The following is a 24667-nucleotide window of genomic DNA, read 5'->3' as shown; positions in this document are numbered from 1 at the left end:
ATGCCATGGAGCCACTGATCATGCTGCACGGACACCCAAGAGGGCCACAACACCCACCGCCACCACCCCAGGACCACACTCCCTTCTCCCGGACCCCCACTGCCCCCCCTTCTGAACCAACACTGAGGCAGCACAGGTAAAGACAGTGACCCCCTGAAAACGCACCAACCTCACACACCCAACACCAGAGAATGACATTACACACCACAGGCACAAAGGGACAACCAACATCCCACCTCAGACAAAGCTGCTGGCCGTGCTGCACCTGTTGGCCTCTGTTACCTACCAGCCAACAACTGCCAGATTCGGAGGAGCCCTATGAAAGTTCCAGAAACCTGTCCTGGATGCCATCATCAGCTTGGCACCACAGTACCCATACTTCCCACACACTGCACAGGAACAGCTGGCTTCCCGCACGTTGTGGGTGCAACTGATTGCACACGTGTCCTACTGGTGCTCCCTGGCAACACTGCACACAATAACCGCAACAGAAAGCACACGCATCCCATCAATGTGCATGCAATAGCGGTCCCCCGGTAAATCTCCACAAACGTCGACGACAACCACCCAGGCAGTGTGCATGACTCCGACATCTCCCAACAGTCCATCAGCAACCAGCGCTACCAGGATGGCACCTAAGGAGATGCACTGCTCATTGGCAAGTACCAATGGAACACAACACACACCACAACTCCACAATCATGCAACGCACACCACTGGGAATGCACATGTTACAAACTCACATACAACATGCCAAACAACATGCCCACCAACCAGACACGACAGCACAACTTACTGTGGCAACCTGGGCCAGCCATGTACATGAGCCATCAATGTCATGGCTCTTCAGCCACACAATAGCTGAATGTGGGGAGAGGTGGGAACCAGGCATGTGCGAAGGAGGCAAGTGACACATGAATGAGATGGTACCCATTGCCAAGTGTGGCGTGGATGTGATTGCCAGACTGCAGTACGTAAACAACACACATAACCATGTCGACATACATCGCTGGTGTATGGAGTGTAGTGGACAGTGGACGCAACCATGTCACCCCAGCCAGTGGGGAAGGTCTCGGAAATGTAGCTTGTTACGTCCCCCATGCAAGCGTGAGCGGAGTGGGCTGGCCCGGCGTATGCCAGGCCAGTGTAGGGGTGTGAATAAAGAGCACGTAGCTCTGGGCATGGTCCTCTTCCGGAATGTCCAATGTCTCTGACAGGGCGGCGCCCCTCAGCCGGCCACAAGGCCGTCGCTTTGAGTGGTGTTGCCTGTGCTGCACCCCAGGCCGCTGGTTCCCGAACTCGACTTGCCCGCCCTTGCGCAGCCAGGCCTCACTGCTCACCTGCTGACACCGGTGTGTGTCGAAGAGGGCCCACCACGTGCCGGTGCAAGCACCAAGCCCGAGGCCCGAGACCCTGGTAACCAGCTACGACCATCACTGCCTCCGCGAGCAGGGCCCGCAGTGCTCCTTTCTCGTTGACGTACTGTACCGGCATACACAGCGTACTAGTAGGTCACACATTTGGAACTGAGTCTTGATTACACTATGACAGGGAACATCAATTATGGCTGATTTGATGTCACTATACTCCCTTCAATGTGTTGCCACCAGGTCTTAGTAGTGCATCACAACCACACGTTTTTGTGGTTCTACGCGGACTACTGCCCTCTGCCTACGCTGCACCCGAGTAGGTCAGACAATTGGAACTGAGCATCGATTTTCAATGGCAGAGTACACATGAGTTCATGCAAGGAGAGGTGTAAGAGGATGACGCATTGCAGTCCGGAGGGAATATGATCATCATTACGGAGGTGATCGAACACAACCGACAACTGCCCTGGTGTAACTAACTCTGTGCATCACGAGCCAATGACACGTGGCTGTGGGCCACTGCTGACCGCTGCCTCTGGCTTACACTGCGGTCAAGTAGGTTACACATTTGGGACTGAGTCTTGATTTAGCAATGGCGGAGTGCATATCATTGTATTGGCATCATCGGAGACTGCATCCCCTCTCAGCCCCGGTGCCACTAAGTCTGTTCCCCGACAGCCATGGACACTTTCTGGTTGAACTGTGGTGGCGGTTGAGTCTATGGACTGGTGGTTGTCATCATCGTCATGTAGCTGATACCTAACTGGTGATGAAAACAAGGCTGCAGCATTCCACTCCTCCATTTGCTGCTTTCGGATGGCTACTGCCCAATGCATCATGCCCTGGAGGACACCTTCCACTGTCCCCCGCAGCCCTCCGCCACATTCAACTCGGACATCGATGAGGACATGCTCAGTCCGCGTGGCACTACCTCAGTGCACCGCAAGTCACCGGCCCGTAGCAGGGTGCCTGTGCCGGCCGCTGTGCATCTAGGGCCACTAACTCTGTGCTGTTCAGGGACACCTTCTTCTGAGATATTGGATGGCCTCTGAGGCGATGACCTTGGGGTCATCAACGCCATGTGTCTATTGCCCAGCGCTGTCGGCTGCCTCCGGCCTCAACTGCGGCCCACCAGGGTTCACACATCAAATCGAGTTCTGAGCAGCCCGGACGTCGCATCACCGCACGAGGCACACGCCACCACCGCCAGGACCAACTCCAACCGCCAACTGCCAGTGTCAAAACGGTTGTACCAGCAGACTGACGGAGTTGCTCACACCTGTCGTGAAGGCCATCTTCTGCCTGATCCCCTGCTCAGCACTCGAGGTGCCACTAACTCAGTGCACCACGAATCATCGTCCATTACTGTTTTGGTTATGTGCTGTGGAGAGTACACGCAGCAATGTCACCTCAGGCAGTGTGGGAGAACTGGGACGATGATGAGGAAGTTGATGCAGGTGTGACAACCCCCACTGCAGCTGCATCAGGAATGTCCCAAAGGGACACAATCCTAGACATTTTCTTCACATGAGCGCGCACAGTTCTAGTGCCCCAACCTTCGCGCTCTGCAACTCATGGACACTTCTGTTTGCTCATTGTGTGACCTCTGGACTTGCTCCGGCTACCTCCATGATGCTCCGCAGTTGTCCCTGTAATGCTGGTGTTGTCTATTTCTGTATTCATAGTGTTCACTGTTGTATTAGTTGCCAGCTTCAACAACTCCTTGTGGGCTGGCTTGCACTCACCCCACACACATCCAGCACAGGCGTCACTGTACATGTGACCTTGCCAATAAAGGGGCCGGGCACACGTGCCCGTAGCCAGTTGCAAAAACTATCTGCATGTGTTTGTGTGGTCATGATGTGTGCACGAGGGCCCCGGGCCCTACAACATTACATTGTGCTGTGTACAGCGGATGCAAACCATGTCATCGCAGACAGCGGGTTAGAGCTTGGAGATGTAGCTTTGTCGTCAGCCACTCGATACGTAAGAGGGGTGTACTGGGCCCTCATACGGAGGACCAGCGTGGGTGTGTGTGGATGGTAATTATGGGGCTCTGGGCGTAGTTCAGTACAGGAAATGTGCACATGCATGTGTCTCTGTCACAGTGTGGGTCTTCTTTGTGGGGTGTAGGTGGTCCCTGATGGGACTTCGACACCTCGTATGTGATGTAGTTCGACTTCCATGAGCTCTGACCCCACTCGCACCTGTTCGGCCACCTCCTTTTGGCATTCTGACACCTGGCATTGGAATGCGATGTGTGCCTCGGTGAAGTGTTGGGAGCCAGCCATGGTGGCGGGTGTTTCCTGCTGTGTGGTTTGTGCAGGGGCTGGGGTCTCCTCTATGTAGCTTGGCTGCCCTGCTCCTGGGTGTGGGTTGCCTGAGATGTCCATGAGCTGTTTTAGGGAGTCGGTGTCGAAGGTGTGGTGGTCGTCTCCGGCATCACTGATCGGTTGTCTGGTCTGACCTGTTGGAGGTGTTGTTTGTCCTTATGCAATGTGAAGGGGAGATGCATGTTGACATTGTGTTGACATTTATGTTTGCACATTGTTCTTGTAGACATGCAAACTGTTTTACAATGTACATTGTGACTGTTTGGGCGGTGCTGTTAATTTGAGGGGGGACAGTAGACATTTGGACTACATGACGGATGTTAGGTTGTACCCGTACATATGCATCTCACAGTTCCCTGCTCTGTCAAATGTGATTGGCCGGTTTCTGTGCATGAGCGGACCCAGTTGTGTCCCCTGTTCTGCAGTGTCGGTGTTGCACTTTGTGCAACATTGTCATGGGATGTGCTGTGATTGCTATGTGTGTGTGCTGCAGTGTGCCACGGGATGAAGGACATGATCCTGGGTAATTGTGGATGTGCAGTGTGCTACACATCGTTGTGCATGTGTGCCATTGTGCCCATCTCCCCCCGTCCCCCCAGTCCCTGGCCGTTACTCACCATGTTGTTGTTGTGTCAGGTCCTCTTGAGCTGTGTCCTTACTCCCACCTCCTTGCACCGTCTCCACACTGATGACTGGCCTCCATTTCCTCCAGCTCCTCCTGTGGTGCAGGACTCCCACCCCCTGTCGCCGTTGCTGCCTTCCTGTTGGCAGCGGCTTTGTGCCTGGTTTAGGTTTTCCCATCATGCCAGCGCCTCTTGGCCTCCTCGACACTCCGGCTTCATTCAAGGTAGTCTGATTGTGGGTCAGTTGCTGGTGGTGTTCTGTCACCTCCGTGACGCTGATCTTGTTTTCCTGTGGACTGCACCCCGTCTTCCTCTCCCTCTTCTCCTTTGCCTTCCCCGACCCCGTTGTTCCTTGCTGGTGGTCTGCGGGGTTTGTGGGGTTCGCGATGGCCTCTGTGCTCGGTCAGGGTGCATCCATGTTGCTACGCACATTGGATTGTTTCTGGTGTGTTGTTTTTGTAGCTTCTATAGTTCATTTTCCCGCCAGACGCGTGGTTTTTGCAGCTTTTTGTATCGCGATTGGCCTCATCGCAGCTTTTTTTGCATTCGTGGTTTGAATTTTTGCGGCGTGGCGTTGATTTTAACGCAGCCATTTGATGCGTTATCTGGTGACTATCGCATGGTACCGCCGTGTTGTGAATGCTTAGTTGACACAGTGTCATTTTCCCGCGATAGACTGCGATGTTGAGAGTTGCGTTAAGTAACTTTTGCGATGGTTATCACACATCCTTGAGAATTTGCCCCAGTATGCACAATACCCTTTCCTTCCACTGCTTGCTCCTCGTCCTCTATATGACCCTTTTTCCTCCCTCCCTCCCTCCCTTCTGTTCAGTGCAGTTTTCCTCCTTAATAGTTCACTTATATATGTGCTGTCAATAGCCTTCTGGGAGTCCGTCACGTTGTGCATTTCTTATATGGATATGTTCATTTTCAATTTTCAATAAAGAATTACGAATCAATAATGATGGTCTTTGTGTTTAAATTCTCAAAGGGGTGACGAGATGGCAATGTAAATATGGGGGTGGATCGTTTTGGATGATTTGCGTAAATCAGGAATTCAAAGCAGCTTCATGAGGGTCAGATCCATGCTGGATTTTCAAGATATCCATATAAGATACATTAACATACTGTGGATGAAAATGAGAATCACTTACCTAGACGTTGGTTATCCTGAAAACCTGGCATGGAGTCTGCCCGGATAGACTAATGTTGGCCAACCCTCCTTTATTACAGATAATTTAAGGGATGAATTTTGGCGTTCTATACCCTCCACCCAAGATAGTTGTTTAACCAAAATGGAGCAAATGCTTCATATATTTTAAGCATCTCTGTTCGGCGGTAACATCTCTATCTAGAGCCTTCATTGTGTTAATTTTCTGTATTTCCAACATATTTGCCGCCTTCTTGTATGTCCTCCGCATGCAGCCTCTATGTGAGTCATTTCTTTAAGCAAGGTTGGCCGAAGTGTAGGCCAGGGGCCTGCTCATCTGCCCTAATTTTAACCAATCGTTGTTTTGTTTCTTGCCCTGGCAGTGCCCCTTGGGACTCAGCCCCATGAAGGATGGGCTGGGTTGCTATGACCGTCATGTTGGCGTGGACTGTTCGGATGGATTCAATGGGGGCTGCGAGCAGCTCTGCCTCCAGAAGACAGTGCCCCTCCTGGAGGATCCTACTCTCTACAACCTGCTGATGTTCTGTGGGTGAGTTCAGTGGGCTCAGGAGTCCCCCCCTGAGGTTGGAAAGCACATTACACTGGATCAAGCACAAGAACCAATAATGGTCTTGACACATAGTGGCAGAAGAGGAAAAAATTATGTTATGACCCTTTCAGGAATGAACTTCTGAGCAGGATTGGGCATGTTTGCACCAATATTTTTGTCTCCACTGTCTACTGAACCATAACAAAATCAAAACATTTAGTTGCACTAAAGTGGGCGCAAGTACGAGTTCTCTTCATAGTGATGTGGTGCAAGATGTAAACAATGCTGTATAGATTCCACAGTAACCTTACAGCCCATGCCAGGCCTATGTTATGCAGCAAACAACTCAGAGGAGTACAACTTTTCAGATGTTGCTGAAATATGGGTGTCCTAGAACTAGTGGTCTTAAAAAACAATTGGCTTTTAGCAGGGTAACTGGAATTGTAAGGATATAGTGGAACAATTATGTGGCACGTTCACTTAACATTGCGGCAAGAAATTCCAATATTACGCTTAATGCAGCACATTCTCTGGCAGTTTAATTTCACTGTTTTGAAATTTTTACACACATTAATATTGTACAGGCAAAAGTTTTAAGTCATTAGTAGCTGGTACACCTGAAAACAACAGTTATCAACTAAAAAGTGACCAAATCACCTTTACAAAGGTTCTGCCACTATGCAGCACCATATAACGCATATTTTACTTTTAAAAATAACTTTTGATCTGTTATAGTGAAAACTGAAACATGCAAATTATACAGCAGATGATGGATTATGTGGCACAGGCAATACATGTAAAATGCTTCCCAAAATCCTGTGGGTGCAGAACTGCACATTCCCATCCGCTCTCGGTATAAAAATTGAAATAGCATAGGATGGTGGTGGGATTTGGAACGTGGTCCATTTTGGGAAAGAAGAGTCTGAAAATCAAAGGATTGTAGATGGATTGAGCGCAGTATTTGTGCCTGTGAGGTTTATAGAAGTGATATGGTGGAAATTGAAATGGCGGTAAGTGTTGATGGTTGAACTTCCATGGGTGAGAAGGGGTAAGGGTGAAGAAGGTAATCTTGCTAAGCAAAGGGATGTGGTTTTTCGGAACAATACTGAGGGGGGCTTTTAGGCTGAGGTCAATCAGTGACAGTTAGAGGGGAGTAGAGTGTTGGTTTGGAGGGTGAGGAGACATAGTAGGCCTCAAAATTGAAAGGTGGTAAGGCAGTGGCGGCTCCTCCGCTAAGGCGGAGGAGCATTGCCCCACGGGAAAAATAAAATGATAACAATGTTATAAAATGATAATTACAATGTTATTATCATATTGTTTTTCACTATTGGCTCTGTAAAGGTGCGGGTGGGGTGGGGCTGCCCACACAGGGGGGGGAGGAGTGGTGGGCACTCTCTTGGGCCTGCCAAACCATCATGCGCACTTTGCAATCCTTATCCGTCCTTTCCGGGGCCCACTAGTATGTTCACTTAACGAGGCTCCTACCAGCCCTGCTAGGGCGGGGCTCCAATCCTCCACAGAGATGTCAGGAACCCAGTCATTTGTTGTTCTGCCTGCGTGTGATATTTCCGGAACTCCTGCAACTTAGAGCGAGACAAAGCATCAGCGACCTGGTTCTCCACCCCCGGTATATGAGCAGCTTTGAAGAGTAGGTTTAGCTTCAAGCAAGCTAAAACCAGATGTTTCAATAATCTCAAAACGTGTTTACACGTGGCCCCTTGCCTATTGATTGCTTCCACCACCGCCATGTTATCTGACCAGAAGATCACTGATTTGTTCCTAAAGAACCCAGCCCAGATGTCCACTGCCACAATAATGGGGAATAACTCCAAGAAGGCTATATTCCTGGTCAGCCCACTCTTGTGCCATGAAGCTGGCCAGTCGCTCCTGCACCAGTGAGGACCCAAAACTGCCCCAAAACCAACACTGCCCGCTGAGTCAGTGAGCAACCCCAATTCTACGTTGGATACCGTGGGCTCTGGCCAGATAACCTTCCCATTGAAATCGACCAGGAAACTGCGCCAGACCCTCAGGTCCTCCTTCACATCTGCCTGTTATCGCACATGGTGATGCCGCTGAGTTAATCCTACCATAGCCCGTGCAATAGACCTTGAAAAAGGTCGACCCATCGGGATGATCCTTAGAGCAAAATTTAATTGACCCACCAAAACCTGCAGCTGATGCAGCGCGACCTTGGGCCCGGCCAAGACTGAATCTATTGCATCTGAAAAAGCCTGTACCTTGTCTGCCGGCAACCTGCATTCCCCCAATACTGAATCAATTTCAATGCCCAGAAAGGACATGCAAGTGGCCGGGCCCACCGTTTTCCCAGGAGCCAGTGGCACTCCTAGCTCTGCCATCACACCAACTAGCTTGGTCAGGGTCTGCCCACACTCTCCTGACGCTGGGGGGCCCATGATCATAAAATCATCTAAGTAATGCACTACCTCCCTATGCCCTGTCCTGAACACAAACAACCACTCCAGCATTGAACTAAACATTTCAAAGTACTTGTATGATACTGCACAACCCATGGGCATACATTTGTCATAATAGAACTGGTGATCCCACTGGAAACCCAACAGGTGATAATCCTTGCGGAGTACCGGCAATAACCGAAAATCAGATTCAATATCTGTTTTTGCCATGATGGCGCAGGGGCCTAGGCCACGTAGTTTTTGCAGGGCCGCATCAAAAGAAGCATATGTCACTGAGCAAAGGGACGGGTCTATTGCATCGTTCACTGATGCCCCCCTCGGTGCTGACAAGTTGTGAATCATCCAGAATTGGCCTGGCTCTTTCTTAGGTACCACGCCCAGCGGTGAACACACATATCCAGGCAAAGGAGGAGCAGAAAAAGGGCCAGCCACCCGCCCCAGCGCCCTTTCCTTATCGACCTTCTGAGTAACCACTGCAGGATGAGTGCGAGCAGACAGTTGATTATTGCAGTACCCTACCGGGGGCACACCTTGCGCCGGGATGCGGAATCCCATGGAGAAACCTTCATACAATATCTTGGCTGCTTTCCTATTCGGGTACTGATTCAGCCAGAAAATCAGTTTCCCTAAATCAACTGGCGTGGGTAGCTCACTGTTGAGGGGGTTTGGGCTCTCTCCCTTTTTCTTTGGACTTCTTGATGCATTTAAACTCTGGGTGCGATGGGTGACCACAGTAGGCACAAGCGTGTTTGAACTTACATGTCCCAGGGGCCCAGGTACACATTTTTCTATTAAAAGCCCAACATGTTCCTTTCTTCTTCCCGCGCCCCCCTGTGAAGTCCGAAAGGGCTGTTTCATAGGCGCCTTGTTAGTGACGCTCTCTAACCACACATTCACCTCAGTTTGATCCCAGCCCATGTCCGGGTCATCTACCTTGGCCCATCTAAAGTCCCTATCATAGTCTAGCCAAGCCATACCTCCGTACATTGCTTGAGCTTTCAAAATCTTGTTGGAATAGCAGATCTGGGGAATAGCCAACTCTGGTTTCTTTTCCAGCATTACTATGGAAAACACATTAAAACCAAATAACCAATTTGTGATCGACTCCTCAACCCTCGGTTTCCTCTCCCTAAAGGAACTGTCTTTCCCATCCTTCTCTTTAGGTTCAACCTCCCTCCTCTTGGGTTTGATCAAGGAGAATATATCGATAAAATCCCCTTTCCAGATCTTTTCCCTGGTGTCCTGCGCAACGTGCGATGCCAATTTCCCACGCATAGACAACACTACATGATGACTTCCCACTGCTTTGGAAGCACTGTCCACCTCCTTAGTTGCACACTCCCCTGTCTTACCTGCAGCCACACCTGTTGTCCCGCATACGGCGTGGGCCGTTAGACCCACCGCCTGAGGTGGTGTGTTTGCATCCTTCTCATGTGCTTTGCCCAAAAGGGCCACCTGCTTGTTCAACTCCCCTATAATATCTGGTGTACCTACTGCTGGCGCCCATGGTGCTACCGTCGCGTTACCGCTACTTGGGCTGCCCACTGGGGGTGCACCCAGTTGCGCCAAAAGTGTCGCCACCGTCACCAATATGGCTGCCTTGTTCGTTTGCCCCCCCAGGGGCACTATACTGGAAACTCCCCCAGCGCCTGTTGCCACTACTGGAGCTACCTCTGGCACTGCTGCAAGGGGCGGAGGAGTAGGCGTGGGTACTAAGGCCTTCAACGCCCCTCTAATCTCCGCCAAGACTGCCCCTATATCGTCCCGCCCCTCCAACGGTGTGCCCCCTCCTGTCTGTAACGGTATTTCTGGAGTAACCAGTGGGGGCACGCTGGGTACTGAAGGCAAGCCGGGTAATGAGGAAGCCAGCACCGGGCTAGTCAGCCTTGGCGCAGGGGGGGGGTCCGCCGGCGCAGGGAGCACCGGTTCAGGTGGGGTAAGAACTGGCATAGGGAGCCCCACCGGCAGTGGAAGGACCGCCTGCGGAGGCATTACCGGAAGGTTAGGAGCATCCCCTGATCCCTTACCCCCTTTTCCTTTCTTGGCCACTTTAGGTTTCTTTACTAAAGGTGGAAATGCTGCCTTGGGCGGGACTATTGTTCTCTTGGGGCGGGCCCTGTCTATGGGCTCAGTGACCTCCTCACTATCAGACACTGGGGCCTCCCCCCCTGTTCCTCTTCACTTTCTTCATCGTCCCTGCCCAACTTCTCTAAGACCAACTTTAATAGTTGCGCAATCTCTGACTCCCCCCCCCCTTTCCTCTTTGGATTAAGTTTAGGAGGCATGGTTCTAAAGTGGCTACTACAACAACTGGGCACCTCTCCCTTAAATTTATTAGTAAGCAGTCAATGCCCTACAATGAAAGTATTATCCCGTAGGTTCACCCACCACAATTGATTCTTAAATCTAACAATCCTTGTAAAACCTATTATATAACGCTTTGTAAATGGTTCTTGAGAGGCTAATGCAACACCTGGACACAGCTGCCTTCAATTTATCTGTAAGCGGTCAGTGCCCAACATAAATGTCTTCTGAAACAATGCCCCAACCATGCCACGTTAAATACCCCACAATGCCAATCTCTCACTGCTCCTCAGCGCATCAAATATCTCGCCTCATGCGCTTGTACTATCGCGCTCGCTTCGATCGCTGTTTGTCAATCACTGTAATGCTGTCCCTTTCATCTTCTCTTAACCCCTCCGTACGCAGTGAAAATTAAAGTCCCCGCCCCTTGTGCGCCAAGACCGTTGCTCGCGCGTTCCCTGCACGTGGGAGGGAAGGGGGGCTCTGCGGGTACGAAGGAATACCGCGCCGGGTTGCCTTGCTGCACGAGCCGCTGAGAGATGGCTTTGCTACCTTGGCCGCGACCTGTTTAAAAATTAGCCCAGAACGGAAACAATGGGAATTGAATCTACAGCTTTAAGATTCAGCGTCTCAAACCAAGCGTCTCAAACCGTAACCCTTTGGCCGCAGTGACTCTCACCACCCTCCCGCACAGAAGCGATAAATACCCCGGCGCACACTACAGGCTCCTCAGCCCGAAACCTACGCGCTTCCGGGATACCTGAGGGAGGCGCCCGACTCAGCCGCCACGAGAATGAACGCAACCACCGGCACCCAGCACGGGGAAAGGACGACAATTACTACGCTTCCCCCGCACTAAACACCGGCAGCAACCACGCGCTTCCCCAGCCCCAGACACCTCACCTCGGGATCCCGACCGCACCGCGCACTGCCGCACAAATTCCTAGTCTACGCCTACACCAACTGCTCCACCACCGCAAACGATGACACGAGGACCACGAGGAGGATGGCGACGAAGAAACGAAGACGGCCCAGTCCAGCAGCTTGCAACTGTCCTCATCCGGGGGGCGGCTACAGGTGAAGAGAGGGCGAGCCAGGTAAGACCCGGGGCTAAATAGCCCCTACCCTGACTCCCCCCCTTCCGGGCCAGGCCTACGACCGGAAATACGTCCCGGCAGGACTTCGCTCGGCCAGCAGCCCACCGGGCTACTGGCCAATCCCAGGATCATAGAAACATGGGGGGGTGTGGCTTGGGGCCTGGGGGGCCGGGCCTTAATGGCGCGCTCACCCAGGCTCGCGCTTTTCCTACTCTCCCACGTGTCGACTGCGTGCGCACCACACGCACAACCACCAAAGACAAACACACAAACTACACACCGCTTCTTTTCATTAATTAGGAAAGGACAACGTGTCTACACCCCGCACTCAACATGCGGGCACCGACTTGTTCTATGATAAACCAATGCTGCCCAAGTGCCGGTAACACACCAGTGCAGCCTGTCTCACACACACCATCAGCGGTGATGTAAAATCACGCACAGCACTCACTCTCCGCGAGGTGTCCTAGGCACTGCAGTGTATGTATCTGGTCTATTCAGTCGGTGGTGAGGCATGATTCTCCCCACACACCAGGCCAGAGGTGAACACTCACCTTTGATAAGCTCTCTCAAGCCGTGTATCTTGTTTCCAGAATCAGTTTTAAGGTCACATAGACTTTACAAAAGTTCCAGTAGCCGCGTGTGGGAGGCGCAAGGGGGTCTGCTGGGAGTATTTAGGGAGCAGTTGGTAACCCCAGTGTGCATTTACAACAAGCCCTGCCATTACCACTGGGATCGTCACTACCCCGCAATTTAGCACTGTGTGTGTGGGACCACCAGAAGACATTTATTATTGGGGGGGGCTTAAAAAAGGCCCAACGATAAACACTGGGAGCATTGGGAACGGGCAGGAGGCTTGCCCTTGCGGGTACAAAAGCCAAGCCTTAATAGTGCAGCAGAATATAACCGATCCGTTGAAAGCTGCACGCCTGTTGCACGGTGTGTGTGTGGGGAGGGGGGGTTGTAAGCTAGTCTCGGGCATTAATGCGGTGCACCGGCAGGGGCACGGGCAGGGCCGGCTGTAGGTCCCGAGTCCCCCGGTGCTCACAGCCTTTAATGAGCAACAGGCTGCGCGCCGACCCAGAAAAGTTACACCAAGAAATAAACAGTGCATTATTTCTCTCGCCCAGTTTTCATCAAGATCACCGACTCCACAGGCCTGTAAGGCCAGCCACGAAGGTAGGCAACCCCCCCCTTTGACAAAGTGAAGAAGAAGAAGGGTGCAAGAGTTGATGGGCGGAAAGCAATAATTAACAAGCGCGCCCACGCTGATGAAAAACAGATTGCCTCTGCGCGCGGCTGCTGGCTCCCGAGAGCAAAACGCTCTGGGAAGGAAACTTTTAAAAGAAGCTGGGACATCCACACGCCTTTGACCAATTGCGTAATAAAGCCAGACGCAAAGGCCACACATGCTCGAATGGTGTGTGAGCCCCACATGCACAAGCTTTTTTGAAAGCTGTAGTGATTGCAAGAGGTCGTTTTCCTACAGTATTAATAGTAAACACGTGATTGGACAAAATATTGAGTCCAAAATATTGTGTGGGGAAAGCCAAGTTTTACTATACTTAACTCCATGTATATGTACCTTGACGATATATACATCTTCAATGTATATAGATGTTGAGTTAAAAACAGTAAATCTATACTTACCTATTTGCACTTCGTTTCTTGATATTTGATCCTGGATATTTCTGACACGATCTTCGGTACACACAATATTTTTGTCTTCGATATTCTCTCATCACTTAGCGAAACAAAAATGGGATAGACACAAGGTATACACATAAGGTAGGAGCATAATATTTCGGAAACACAGGTAAAACAATGGGCCATATTATCAAGGAACGGCGATAACATTATCGCCGCCTTAGCGGCAGGAAACTGCCGCTATAGCAGCGATAATGGGCTTGATAATATGCCCTTGTGAATTCCCATAGAAGCCCAGGTTCACACCAGAACCTGGGCTTCTATGGGAATTCACAAGGGCATATTATCAAGCCCATTATCGCCACTTTAGCGGCAGTTTCCTGCCGCTAAAGCGGCGATAATGTTATCGCCGTTCCTTCATATTATGGCCCAATGTTTTTTATTAATACAACAGCAATTCTGAAACCTACCGATAATCGAAGGTCAGAGTTAGTGTATTTAAGATAGAGAATGTATATATACAAGGGTTCATACTCATCACAGAGCACTGATACAATTTGGCAGACAATATGCATATAGCATTCCTTAAGATACATAAGAAAAAGTAGACCAGCACCACGTGGAGTTATGGAAGAGACAGTTGTCTTAAGATATCCTGTGAAGTTATCGAGAGAGAGTGCTTTAGGGAGCTCCTTTTTCTGAACGATGGTGTTTCTGTGGGTAGAATACACCTGTGTCCCAGATTATGCATAACCCCAGGGATTTTTAGGTTTTCTATCAGACAACTAGGGTTGTTCATTTGGAGACTTTTGTTAGGCAGTGCTCACTGTTTTAAAAATATATGTAGATTCTCTCCAGCTATGAATCCACTAAAGTCCTGATAACTAACATCTGTCAGGCATTACAAATATCAGAATGGCCCTCTGAAAACACTTGGAGAGAAATGGTGAAAGGGAACTAGAGAGAGAGGAATGCAAGAACCTGTCGAAAAAATACCAAGATTGATCCGCTTGGTGCCTGGTCTGGAAACATCAACTGTTGTTTTTGCATTTGTCACCCTGAGTGGGACGGGTATGCTCAGACATGAGTCCCGTGCTCTCCATGCCACTGGAATCAAGCTATCCTGGCTAAAGAGGGGTGAAACCCCGAAACTGGTCCTAGGATGCTTGGTTCCAGTCCAAGGAGGACCTGGCTTGGCAGTTCGGGCTGGACTGTTCCCATGAGGCACAGGGCCAAGACTGATTTGCATATGGCTGGGTTCAAACTGGAATGGCATGGTGAGCAAAAAAACGATGGATTTAGGCCCAGATCTCTGTACTGGGGTGAATGTATGACATTGTTCTGCATTCTGTCCATCAACTGTTGTTTTTGCATTGGTCTGGAAACATGGCATAAACGTATGTACAATTGGGACATGACCCCACAAAAGCATAAACGACAGTTCCCTAACAAGGATGGTCTCTGCTGCTGGGGGATCACCTCTCCATATTTGCTGGTCATGTCCAATATTTCATGTATTCTTGAAAGACTTTTTGAGTCCTATCACGGTGTTTATGGGGTTCCAATTAGAGAACAATCCACTGGTGATAATGTTGAGAATGAGACCAGAAGGTTGCAAGGGAATGTTGAGGAATGATGTGTCTCTCATTACATATATACTTCTAGTGGCAAAACAGGAAATTACTTTTAATTGGGAGAAACAGACCCCCAAACTCCATTTAGTGGGCCGTGTGGCTTTGCCTGCTGATGGCAATGGAAACAATTACAATGAAGCTGAGACTAGAAAGCCGGAAGTTGAATAATACATGGAACCCTCTGATGGACTACTTCCAGAAAGAAACCCCAAACTTTGCATGCCCCAAAACCTCTCTCTCTCTCTCTCTCTCTCTCTCTCTCTCTCTCGCTCGCTCTCTCTCTCTCTCTCTCTCTCTCTCTCTCTCTCTCAGAGAGAGAGAGAGAGAGAGAGAGAGAGAGAGAGCTTAGACTTAAATGAGGGCCCCATTTTTAACCATACCATCTGGAGAGCGGATTAAAGCATAGCTCATCTACCAGCCACGTATTTTTAACCTTCCACCACTTATAAGAAAACCCATCTTACTCCTATTCTACTTATCACTAAGAGCAGTGTTACCCCATAACTCCAAGGCCATAGCAGGCACTGTTAGGCAGCAGAATGGGATGAACCATGCCATCAAGGGGCGACCGGGTGGGTGAGGGTTACATAAATAAGCCTGGTGTTTTTTCTCCACTCTGCGGGGGGTGGCATACACTGAATGGAGTCTCCTTTTTTCTGAAGGTATGCTAGCTAGGACACTAGCACCCTTTAAATTATGTTATTCAATGTATCACACTTGGGGGTGGGGTGGTCGTGGGGACGGTAGGATGGTCACAGATAAAGAGGTATTCATATATTGTAAAGGATATGGATATAATGATTTCATTATTAAAAGTAAATACAATTTCTTTAAAAAAGTAGAGTTCATGTAGAATCCATATAGATTCCTTGGTTTTGGAACTAGGCATTTAGTTGAGTGAAAGCAGCTTAGGTGGGTGCCAGTAGTGAGTCTAGTGAGGACAGCATTTTAAAAGTCGTTCCTGGACGCCACCATTTCCTGTGCAATCTGTTTTAAGAGTTTGGGCTGTTGAAGTCAGTTGTAAGCTGGGTCTTGTAGGCATGGAATTTTACACAAAGAAGAATGCGGGATTTTGAATGTGAATTCTTATAGGCAGATCTTTGGGAGTTCCACATGTTTTCAATTTTTGGAATTCGTTCTACCATCGGGCTCTTTCCGTTAAAGCTCATGGTTCAAGTTACCTTTGTGGATATAGATTTAATTCTGTGTTTTCCAACCAACATAGAAGCATTGTTACACGGAAGAAACAACTTTGTGGAAGAAATCAGTTTTGAGGAGAGATTTTAAATATGGCAGAAAGGTTCTTCTGGCACCAATGTAGTGGAGAGTCCAACAAATTCTCAGTCTGCCCGCTCTAAAGTCATATGAACCGCACCGATCTGCCAAATTTAGGGTAGACAATGCAACATACTTGCAAACAAATGACCCCTACCTGCTGGAAGAAATGTCACAACATGTCAGGGACATTTCTGTTTTTTTGTTTTTGAAAAGCAAGCGCCTGCTTTAGAAGTTTGCTTTTGAAGAACATGAACTTTGTTTGGCAGCCACATTAGACATGATGGCCGCTGAGAAAACTTTCAGTGCCTTCAACAGAGGCTGTGCCGAAGTAATATACGTCTGTACGTGCCTGGCAGAGATCTCTAAATATGGCAGCTAGTCTTTCACAAGGGCTGTGAACTACATCCCTCCACTGCGCTGGTGGACCGACGAAAATGCAGCCAAATTTTGAATAAGGCTGATTGATATCATACTCATGATCAAGGTAACCACAGTAGGGTTCCTGTAACCTTCTCTATATGACTTTGTTTAAGTGGATCTGCCATATTTTAGCATTGATAGGACTGTGGTAACTGTTTGACCAATGGTGGCACGTGAGTATCTCAGTCTATGTGTAGCTTGGCTCATCTTCCCCTTTTCGTACCTTCCTAGCTGTATCGAGGATTATAAATTGGGCCCGGACGGGCACTCCTGCCAACTGGTCTCTGAATCCTGCCCTCCTGGTGGAGACTGTGGCCTGAGCCCTGATCTGCCGATGAACACAACCCTGTTCGGAGAAGTCTTTTTTGGGTACAACAACCACACCAAGGAGATAGCAAGCGGGCAAGTGCTGAGAGGCACCTTCAGGTGAGTTCCACTATCATCATCCTGCCTTTCATACCCACTATAGTGTTATGCTATGCAATGTTCTCCTATACTTTGTGATTTTTATGGAAAAGCCTTTTTCAGCCCTCAGATTCAGCAATTAAAAATAAGCTCATACACCTTGACAAGACAAGACCCAGGTGTCACGAGCTTCCGTCACTCTTCCTGTTCCCACAATTTACACTTGTCACAAACTAGTAGCCAGGCCTAGATGAAGAAAACAAGCTGGCACATCGTTCTAAGCTAACTATGTTGGGGGCATATTATCAAGCCAGGCGATAAAATTAGGACATCTAACATGGGCTTCAATTGGAATTCCATAGAGCATATTATCAAGCTCATTATCGCCGTTTTAGCGGCAGTTTTCTGCCGCTAAAGCGGCGATAATTTTATCGCCTGGCTTGATAATATGCCCCTAAGTTCCTAAGCAGTGCCAAGGGAGTTGACAAACATAATATTCTTTGATATTCTTGGCACTTTTGGGCATGGTTACAAAAGTGTTTGTTTTTTTATGACGGATGAATTTTCTCTTTGTCTTAGCTGGATATTTTCCGGATTGATGGATTGGAGGGTGGGAAGCTGAGAACTGACACTTTATAAAAGAATCAATGAAAAATTACCTGAATCCAACAAAGGTAGTTCTCGTCACCTGTAGCCCTTACACCGATAGGATTTCTTTGCATTTCTATGCATTTTATGAAATATTTATGTGCCAAAAGGTCAGTAAAACATTTAGGATTTTTGCCAAAAGTCAATGTTTCATGATGAAGCCTCTTTTGGTCAGTTGTTTCCATTAACCCTCCCATTTTTTGCTGATTTAACCATCTCGCTATCTTTTTAGCTTTCAACAGAGATCATGATAAAAATATAGTTGTGCAAACAAAGCAGCCATATTTGACTAGCTAAGTGCTATGATAGTGCTAAAATGCTGCCTTATGTTATGTGATCACAAAGGTGATACATTACTGCATCCATCTTCCATTCCCTAATTTGAGAAGCATTTACGCTTACAAACTTACAGTCTCTCTGAAAGATCGCCAAACTATGGTTGATAAATCTGAGTAGAAAGCAATCTGGTGTTAGTGTACTTACCTTAAATTTATGCCCATAATCTTAATCGTGGATAAAGTCTACAGTGAACCCACAAGATGGCTACCACCCACTGTAGTGACACTGTATTGGCTACCATTGAGAAAAGAGTTGGGTTCTAAGGACTGGTCATCTCTAGTGTAGCTGTCTGCAATTAAAGATTGAACGTTATTAGAATCAAGATCCGTAGAGTACATATCAAGCCTTCTTGGGGTCCTCTGACAGTAAAGCCGTTTTGTCTCGCCCAGGAAGTGCTATGATTATGCAGCATGTTTATGTTCCAGAAACAACACACAGGCCCACTGACTATTGCTGCAACTTTGGAACTGAGGAGCCAGGTTTGAATGCCTGCCTTGGCTGAACATCACGTGTTTCTGGGCAAATCATGAATCTTCCTGAGCTTATAAAAGTGTGTAGCATCCTCTGGTGCTCTTGTAAAGTGCTCTAATGAACTGGGCAGCGGTGGCTCCTCCGCTCTCCCCCTGCCAGCCGCCGAAAAAATGAAAAGTAATATGATAATAAATGCTTGTTTATTATTGTTTTAATTTGGCTGTTTGGCGCAGAGTCTTGGGGGCGGGGCCAGAGATGACAGGCTGGTGAAGGAGTGCTTTGCATTGTTATCAGTGCGATGACGGTTTGGCTGTCTGTCTCAGAACGGCCAAACCGGCATGCGTACTGAAGCTCTCTCCAACCCCAGCTGCGTTGCTGGGGCTGGAGAGAGCAGGCGCAGGCTCCCAGTCTACATGGGAGCACAAATGCATGGCACTCAGGCCAATCCTGACGCTGCTTTCATGCAGCACCAGGATTGGCAGCCGGGAATTCTGGGAGCTTGTGCCTGCAGTGCACGGAGCCAGATCGGAGTGTCAGAACCAGATCGGAGTGTGGATGCAGTTGAGTTATTTATTTATGAATTTATTTATTATGTTGTCCGTCCCCAGTTCCCCACTACCTCCGCCCCTGCCACTTTTCCCAGATACCAGCCACTACTGGACCTGAGGCCAAATTGGTGCTATATAAAACCGCGGTAAAAAAACACTACTGCGGTCCAGCCAAAAGGAGGGAGCACTTTCTTAGAACAATGAGCTGTACTTCTGCGGTAAAGTCAAATCTAAGCCCAAGATTTAGAGTAAGAGAATCACAGGATTGGCCATTTTGAGGCTCCACAAGTGATAGTGAAGGTCCACCACAGTATGGCATCTTGCAAACGAATGCAAGATAGTAGGATTGGGAATTGGGCCCTGCCCAATCCTTGGAAAAGATCTCAAGGTTATATGAACTCTTTTTTTAACAAGAAGTAGACATGGATATCTGTGACAAGGATACTTTGGTGCTATAGGTGAGTCACAATTTTCATGCTCCCTCCTTTATTTGCCTTCCATTTGACACCCCTCCTGTTAAGGGGACTCAAGAGTGATTCTCTCAAGCATGTGGTGCCATATCTAATCAGCACTTAAGCACAGAGTGGACCTGAGTGAACGCACAGTATGAAAGCTCTCAATTGGGTCTTCTAACATTTTAACTTAATAGAGAATTATCGAAAACTTGCACCGAAGAAGCACTCTGGGGAGATCGACAGCTCAATTCTTGGCCTATAAGACAAGACCCCACTTTGAGGAATTTTTGAATGTTTCTCAACCCCCACTGGGCAAGACCTTGAATATGAATTTCCATTATAACATGCTCGAAATTGTGTCATTTACGTCAAAATGGAATAAGGGTATAGCTGTTGACGATGAAGGGTGTTGCCCGTTGTGTCAGATGCATGTTAAAGAATATGTTGCCCATGGGTAGTTTTTCTGGCCTGCTTACGCATGGCCTAGAAGTAAATGGATTCGACCCCTATGTATTCATTTGGGCTTCAGGCGCCATTTTTAGACTCGGAAGGGCAGATTTACAAGCCTCGTACGCCATGTTTGCGCCGCCGTGGCGTCACTTCTTTGACGCAGCGGTAGCATAAAGCCAGCGCAATGCTGCGGGGTATTTACAATGTGGCGCATCTAGGGAGATGAGTCACGTTGTAAAGCTCTGCGCCACATGAAAGCTGCGTCAGGTTTCATGTGGGCGTTATGGCGCAGGGGGGTGGTGTTCTGGTGCAGGAACGCCTTGGAAAAGTGGCTGAGTGAAATCTACAAGATTTTACTCAGTCACTTTTCCGACCCCCCGCCGTCAAAACCTTGCGCCTGCTTGAAGCAGGCGTAAGGCTTAACACACCATGTTAGACATAGGCAGGGTTGGCACAGTGCTGGAGTTGCGTCGCGCCCGCGACACAAATCCAGCACTGCGCCAACCTTACGGCAGCAGATGCGACACGCATCTGCATTTCCCTGCGCCATGATGCACCGCATTGTAAATGCGGCGCATCCGTGGTGGAGCAAGGATTGAGATGCGTGTCGCAAGTTTCCTGGCGCATCCCTGCTGATTTGCAGGGATGGGCCAGGAAATGTAAATCTGCCCCTAAGGGTACTGAAGGGCGATACCACTCCTTACACAATGATTTCCGTGAGTAGTTATCTATTCGCCATCGGTCATATCAGGAAACTAAAGGGCTTAAAACTTTACTCAAGGTTCAGGCCCTTCAAAATGGATTTATGGTTATGCACCTGCACTTTAGCTTAGCCTAAAACCTGCCTGGTTGAATCGTATCAACTTTGATTAATGTAGTTGATTTTACAGAGCATTTTAACCAGCTTCTTGCACTCACACTTTAAGTTTGTGTAGCACATTTTGGCTGTCCATTTGCTATTGATGTTAATTGATCCATAAGACCTTGCTGGGCTCAACTGATTATAAAACCGTTATAACTGTTTCTTCTTTTAAATAGCTCCTAGGATCAGACTTTGAAACATTATTCTTTGTGATGTATTATTTTATTTTATGATCATTGTTTTTATCTTTTTTAAGTGATTTTACCATAATGTACTGATTGGAGGAAATCTATATAGATTTATCTTTTTAAAGAAAGTTATTTGCAAATTAAACAATTGTGACTTAATTTTTTTTATAGTGATACCAAAGGGGATTTTGGACAGAGCGTTTAAGTAAATCAAACACTCAGCCCCAGTCAACTAATCTGGGTTTAATCCATCATCAATCTTTAGCTCACTCCACCACCCCAGTTCAGACATGACCATATGCAAATCAGTCTGACCCTGTGCCTCATGGGAACAGTCCAGCCCGAACTGCCAAGCCACGTCTTCCCTGGACCGGAAACAAGCATCCTGGGACCGGTTTCTGGCTAATCAGCCGTCATCAGCCAGGCTAGCTTGAATCCAGTGGCAAAGTGAGCAAGGGACCCACGTCTGGGCATACCCTGCCAACTTAGGGCGAACAAAGCGGTACCAAAGGGATGATGGACGGAGCGTTTGAGCAAATCACACACTCACCCCCAGTCAACTGATCTGGGTTTACTCCATAATCATTCTTTAGCTCACTCCACCACCCCAGTTCAGACATGACCATATGCAAATCAGTCTGACCCTGTGCCTCATGGGAAAAGTCCAGCCCGAACTGCCAAGCCATATCTTCCATGGACCGCAAACAAGCATTCTGGGACCGGTTTCGGGATCATAACCCTCATCAGCCAGGCTATCTTGAATCCAGTGGCAAAGTGAGCAAGGGACCCACGTCTGGGCATACCCTGCCAACTTAGGGCGAACAAAGCGACACCAAAGGGATTGACGGACGGAGCGTTTGAGCAAATCAAACACTCACCCCCAATCAACTGATCTGGGTTTAATCCATTATGATTCTTTAGCTCACTCCACCACCCCAGTTCAGACATGGCCATATGCAAATCAGTCTGACCCTGTGCCTCATGGGAACAGTCCAGCCCGAACTGCCAAGCAATGTCTTCCCTGGACCAGAAACAAGCATCCTGGGACCGGTTTCGAGTTCATAATCCTCATCAGCCAGGCTATCTCGAATCCAGTGGCAAAGTGAGCAAGGGACCCACGTCTGGGCATACCCTGCCAACTTAGAGCAAACAAAGCGATACCAAAGGGTATGATGGACAGAGTGTTTGAGCAAATCAAACACTCACCCCCAGTCAACTGATCTGGGTTTAATCCATCATCATTCTTTAGCTCACTCCACCACCCCAGTTCAGACATGGCCATATGCAAATCAGTCTGACCCTGTGCCTTATGGGAACAGTCCAGTCCGAACTGCCAAGCCATGTCTTCCCTGGGACGAAAACAAGTATCCTGGGACCGGTTTCAGGTTCATAACCCTCATCAGCCAGGCTATCTTGAATCCAGTGGCAAAGTGAGCAAGGAACCCACATCTGGGCATACCCTGCCAATTTAGGGCAAACTAAGCGATACCAAATGGGATGATGGACGGAGCGTTTGAGCAAATCAAACACTCACCCCCAGTCAACTGATCTGGGTTTAATCCATCACCATTCTTTAGCTCACTCCACCACCTCAGTTCAGACATGGCTATATGCAAATCAGTCTGACTCTGAGCCTCATGGGAACAGTCCAGCACGAACTGCCAAGCCATGTCTTCCCTGGACCAAAAACAAGCACCCTGGGACCGGTTTTGGGTTCATAACCGTCATCCGCCAGGCTATCTTGAATCCAGTGGCAAAGTGAGCAAGGGACCCATGCCTGGGCATACCCTGCCAACTTAGGGCGAACAAAGCGATACCAAAGGGTATGATGGACGGAGCGTTTGAGCAAATCAAACACTCACCCCCAGTCAACTGATCTGGGTTTAATCCATCATCACTCTTTAGCTCACTCCTCCACCCTAGTTCAGACATAGCCATATGCAAATCAGTCTGACCCTGTGCCTCATGGGAACAGTCCAGCCCGGACTGCCGAGCCATGTCTTCCCTGGACCGGAAACAAGTATCCAGGGACCAGTTTCAGGTTCGTAACCCACATCAGCCAGGCTATCTTGAATCCAGTGGCAAAGTGAGCAAGGGACCCATGTCTGAGCATACCCTGCCAACTTAGGGCGAACAAATGCTGCAAGGGCTGGACTGTTTCCATGAGGCACAGGGTCAAGACTGATTTGCATATGGCCAGGTCTAAACTGGGGTGGCATGGTGAGTAAAAGAATGATTGATTTAACCCACATCTTTTGACTGGGTGTGAATGTTTTGATTTGTTCTGCATTCCATCCATCAATTGTGTGTCTTTTGCTTTCTCGCCCTAAGTGCGCTGGGTATGCCCAGACGTGGGTCCCGTCTCACTGTGCCACTGGAATCAAGCTATCCTGGCTGAAGAGGGGTGAAACCCCAAAACCGGTCCTAGGATGCTTGTTTCCGGCCCAGGAAGAGCCTGGCTCAGCAGTTCGGGCTGGACTGTTCCCATGAGGCACAGGATCAAGACTGATTTGCATATGGCCAGGTCTAAACTGGGGTGGCATGATGAACAAAAGAATCATGGATTTAACCCAGATATTTTGACTGGGGGAGAATGTTTTGATTTGTTCTGCATTCCATCCATCAATTGTGTGTCTTTTGCTTTCTCGCCCTAAGTGCGCTGGGTATGCCCAGACGTGGGTACCGGGCTCACTGTGCCACTGGAATCAAGCTATCCTGGCTGATGAGGGGTGAAATCCAGAAACCAGTCCTAGGATGCTTGTTTCCGGTCCAGGGAGGGCCTGGCTTAGCAGTTCGGGCTGGACTGTTCCCATGAGGCACAGGGTCAAGACTGATTTGCATATGGCCAGGTCTAAACTGGGGTGACATGGTGAGCAAAAGAATGATGTATTTAACCCAGATCTTTTGACTGGGATGAATGTTTTGATTTGTTCTGCATTCCATCCATCAATTGTGTGTCTTTTGCTTAATTTTTTTATAGAGCACCATTCAAAGCACTAAAAATAACAAGTGTTGCCGACCTGCCAACTCACAAAGTGCACCGTGTGTCACATGATATCGCCTCCCTGCACACGCTCACCCGGTGAGAAGCAAATATCACACGTGGGCAGAAAACAAGTTCGAAACCACTGTGCAGAGGGTATTTCCAGCTCGGCTTTTGAGGCTTTGAACAGCCGATGTGTATTGAAGGATGTGAAAACACCCCAGGACATTGGCTCCAGCCTCAGTGTTTGGTTGGAAGAGGGTCTAAAGTACCTCTTAGGTACTTCTTGAGACGAGTCTCCCATGCCCCCTTCTCACACTGTGGTATGGTTTTTTTAGTTGTCAGGTCTGGTGTTACTATCATTCTATTTAATAGTACTGCTAAACTTATCAACATTGGAAGCATGGGAGGTTGAGTTGTCCTTGCCTGGGTTTGCACTTGTGACCAGCAGATTATAGCATATCTCAGCATGAA

General features: G+C 48.6%; 1 protein-coding gene across 2 annotated transcripts in view; it reads left to right on the top strand.

The window, feature by feature from the left end:
* Positions 1-24667, top strand: part of ASTN1 (astrotactin 1) — a 636055-nt gene that overhangs the window by 486524 nt on the left and 124864 nt on the right. For both annotated transcript variants that reach the window (XM_085601605.1, XM_085601604.1), the window contains 2 exons: positions 5860-6026; positions 17076-17270. In XM_085601605.1, coding sequence (XP_085457731.1) covers positions 5860-6026; positions 17076-17270 — 362 coding nt within the window. The remainder of the gene's footprint in view (positions 1-5859; positions 6027-17075; positions 17271-24667) is intronic.

This window comes from Triturus cristatus, chromosome 4_2 (genome assembly GCF_964204655.1).
Source record: "Triturus cristatus chromosome 4_2, aTriCri1.1, whole genome shotgun sequence".
Classification (NCBI taxonomy): domain Eukaryota; kingdom Metazoa; phylum Chordata; class Amphibia; order Caudata; family Salamandridae; genus Triturus; species Triturus cristatus.
This window is presented reverse-complemented; position numbering and strand designations above follow the sequence as displayed.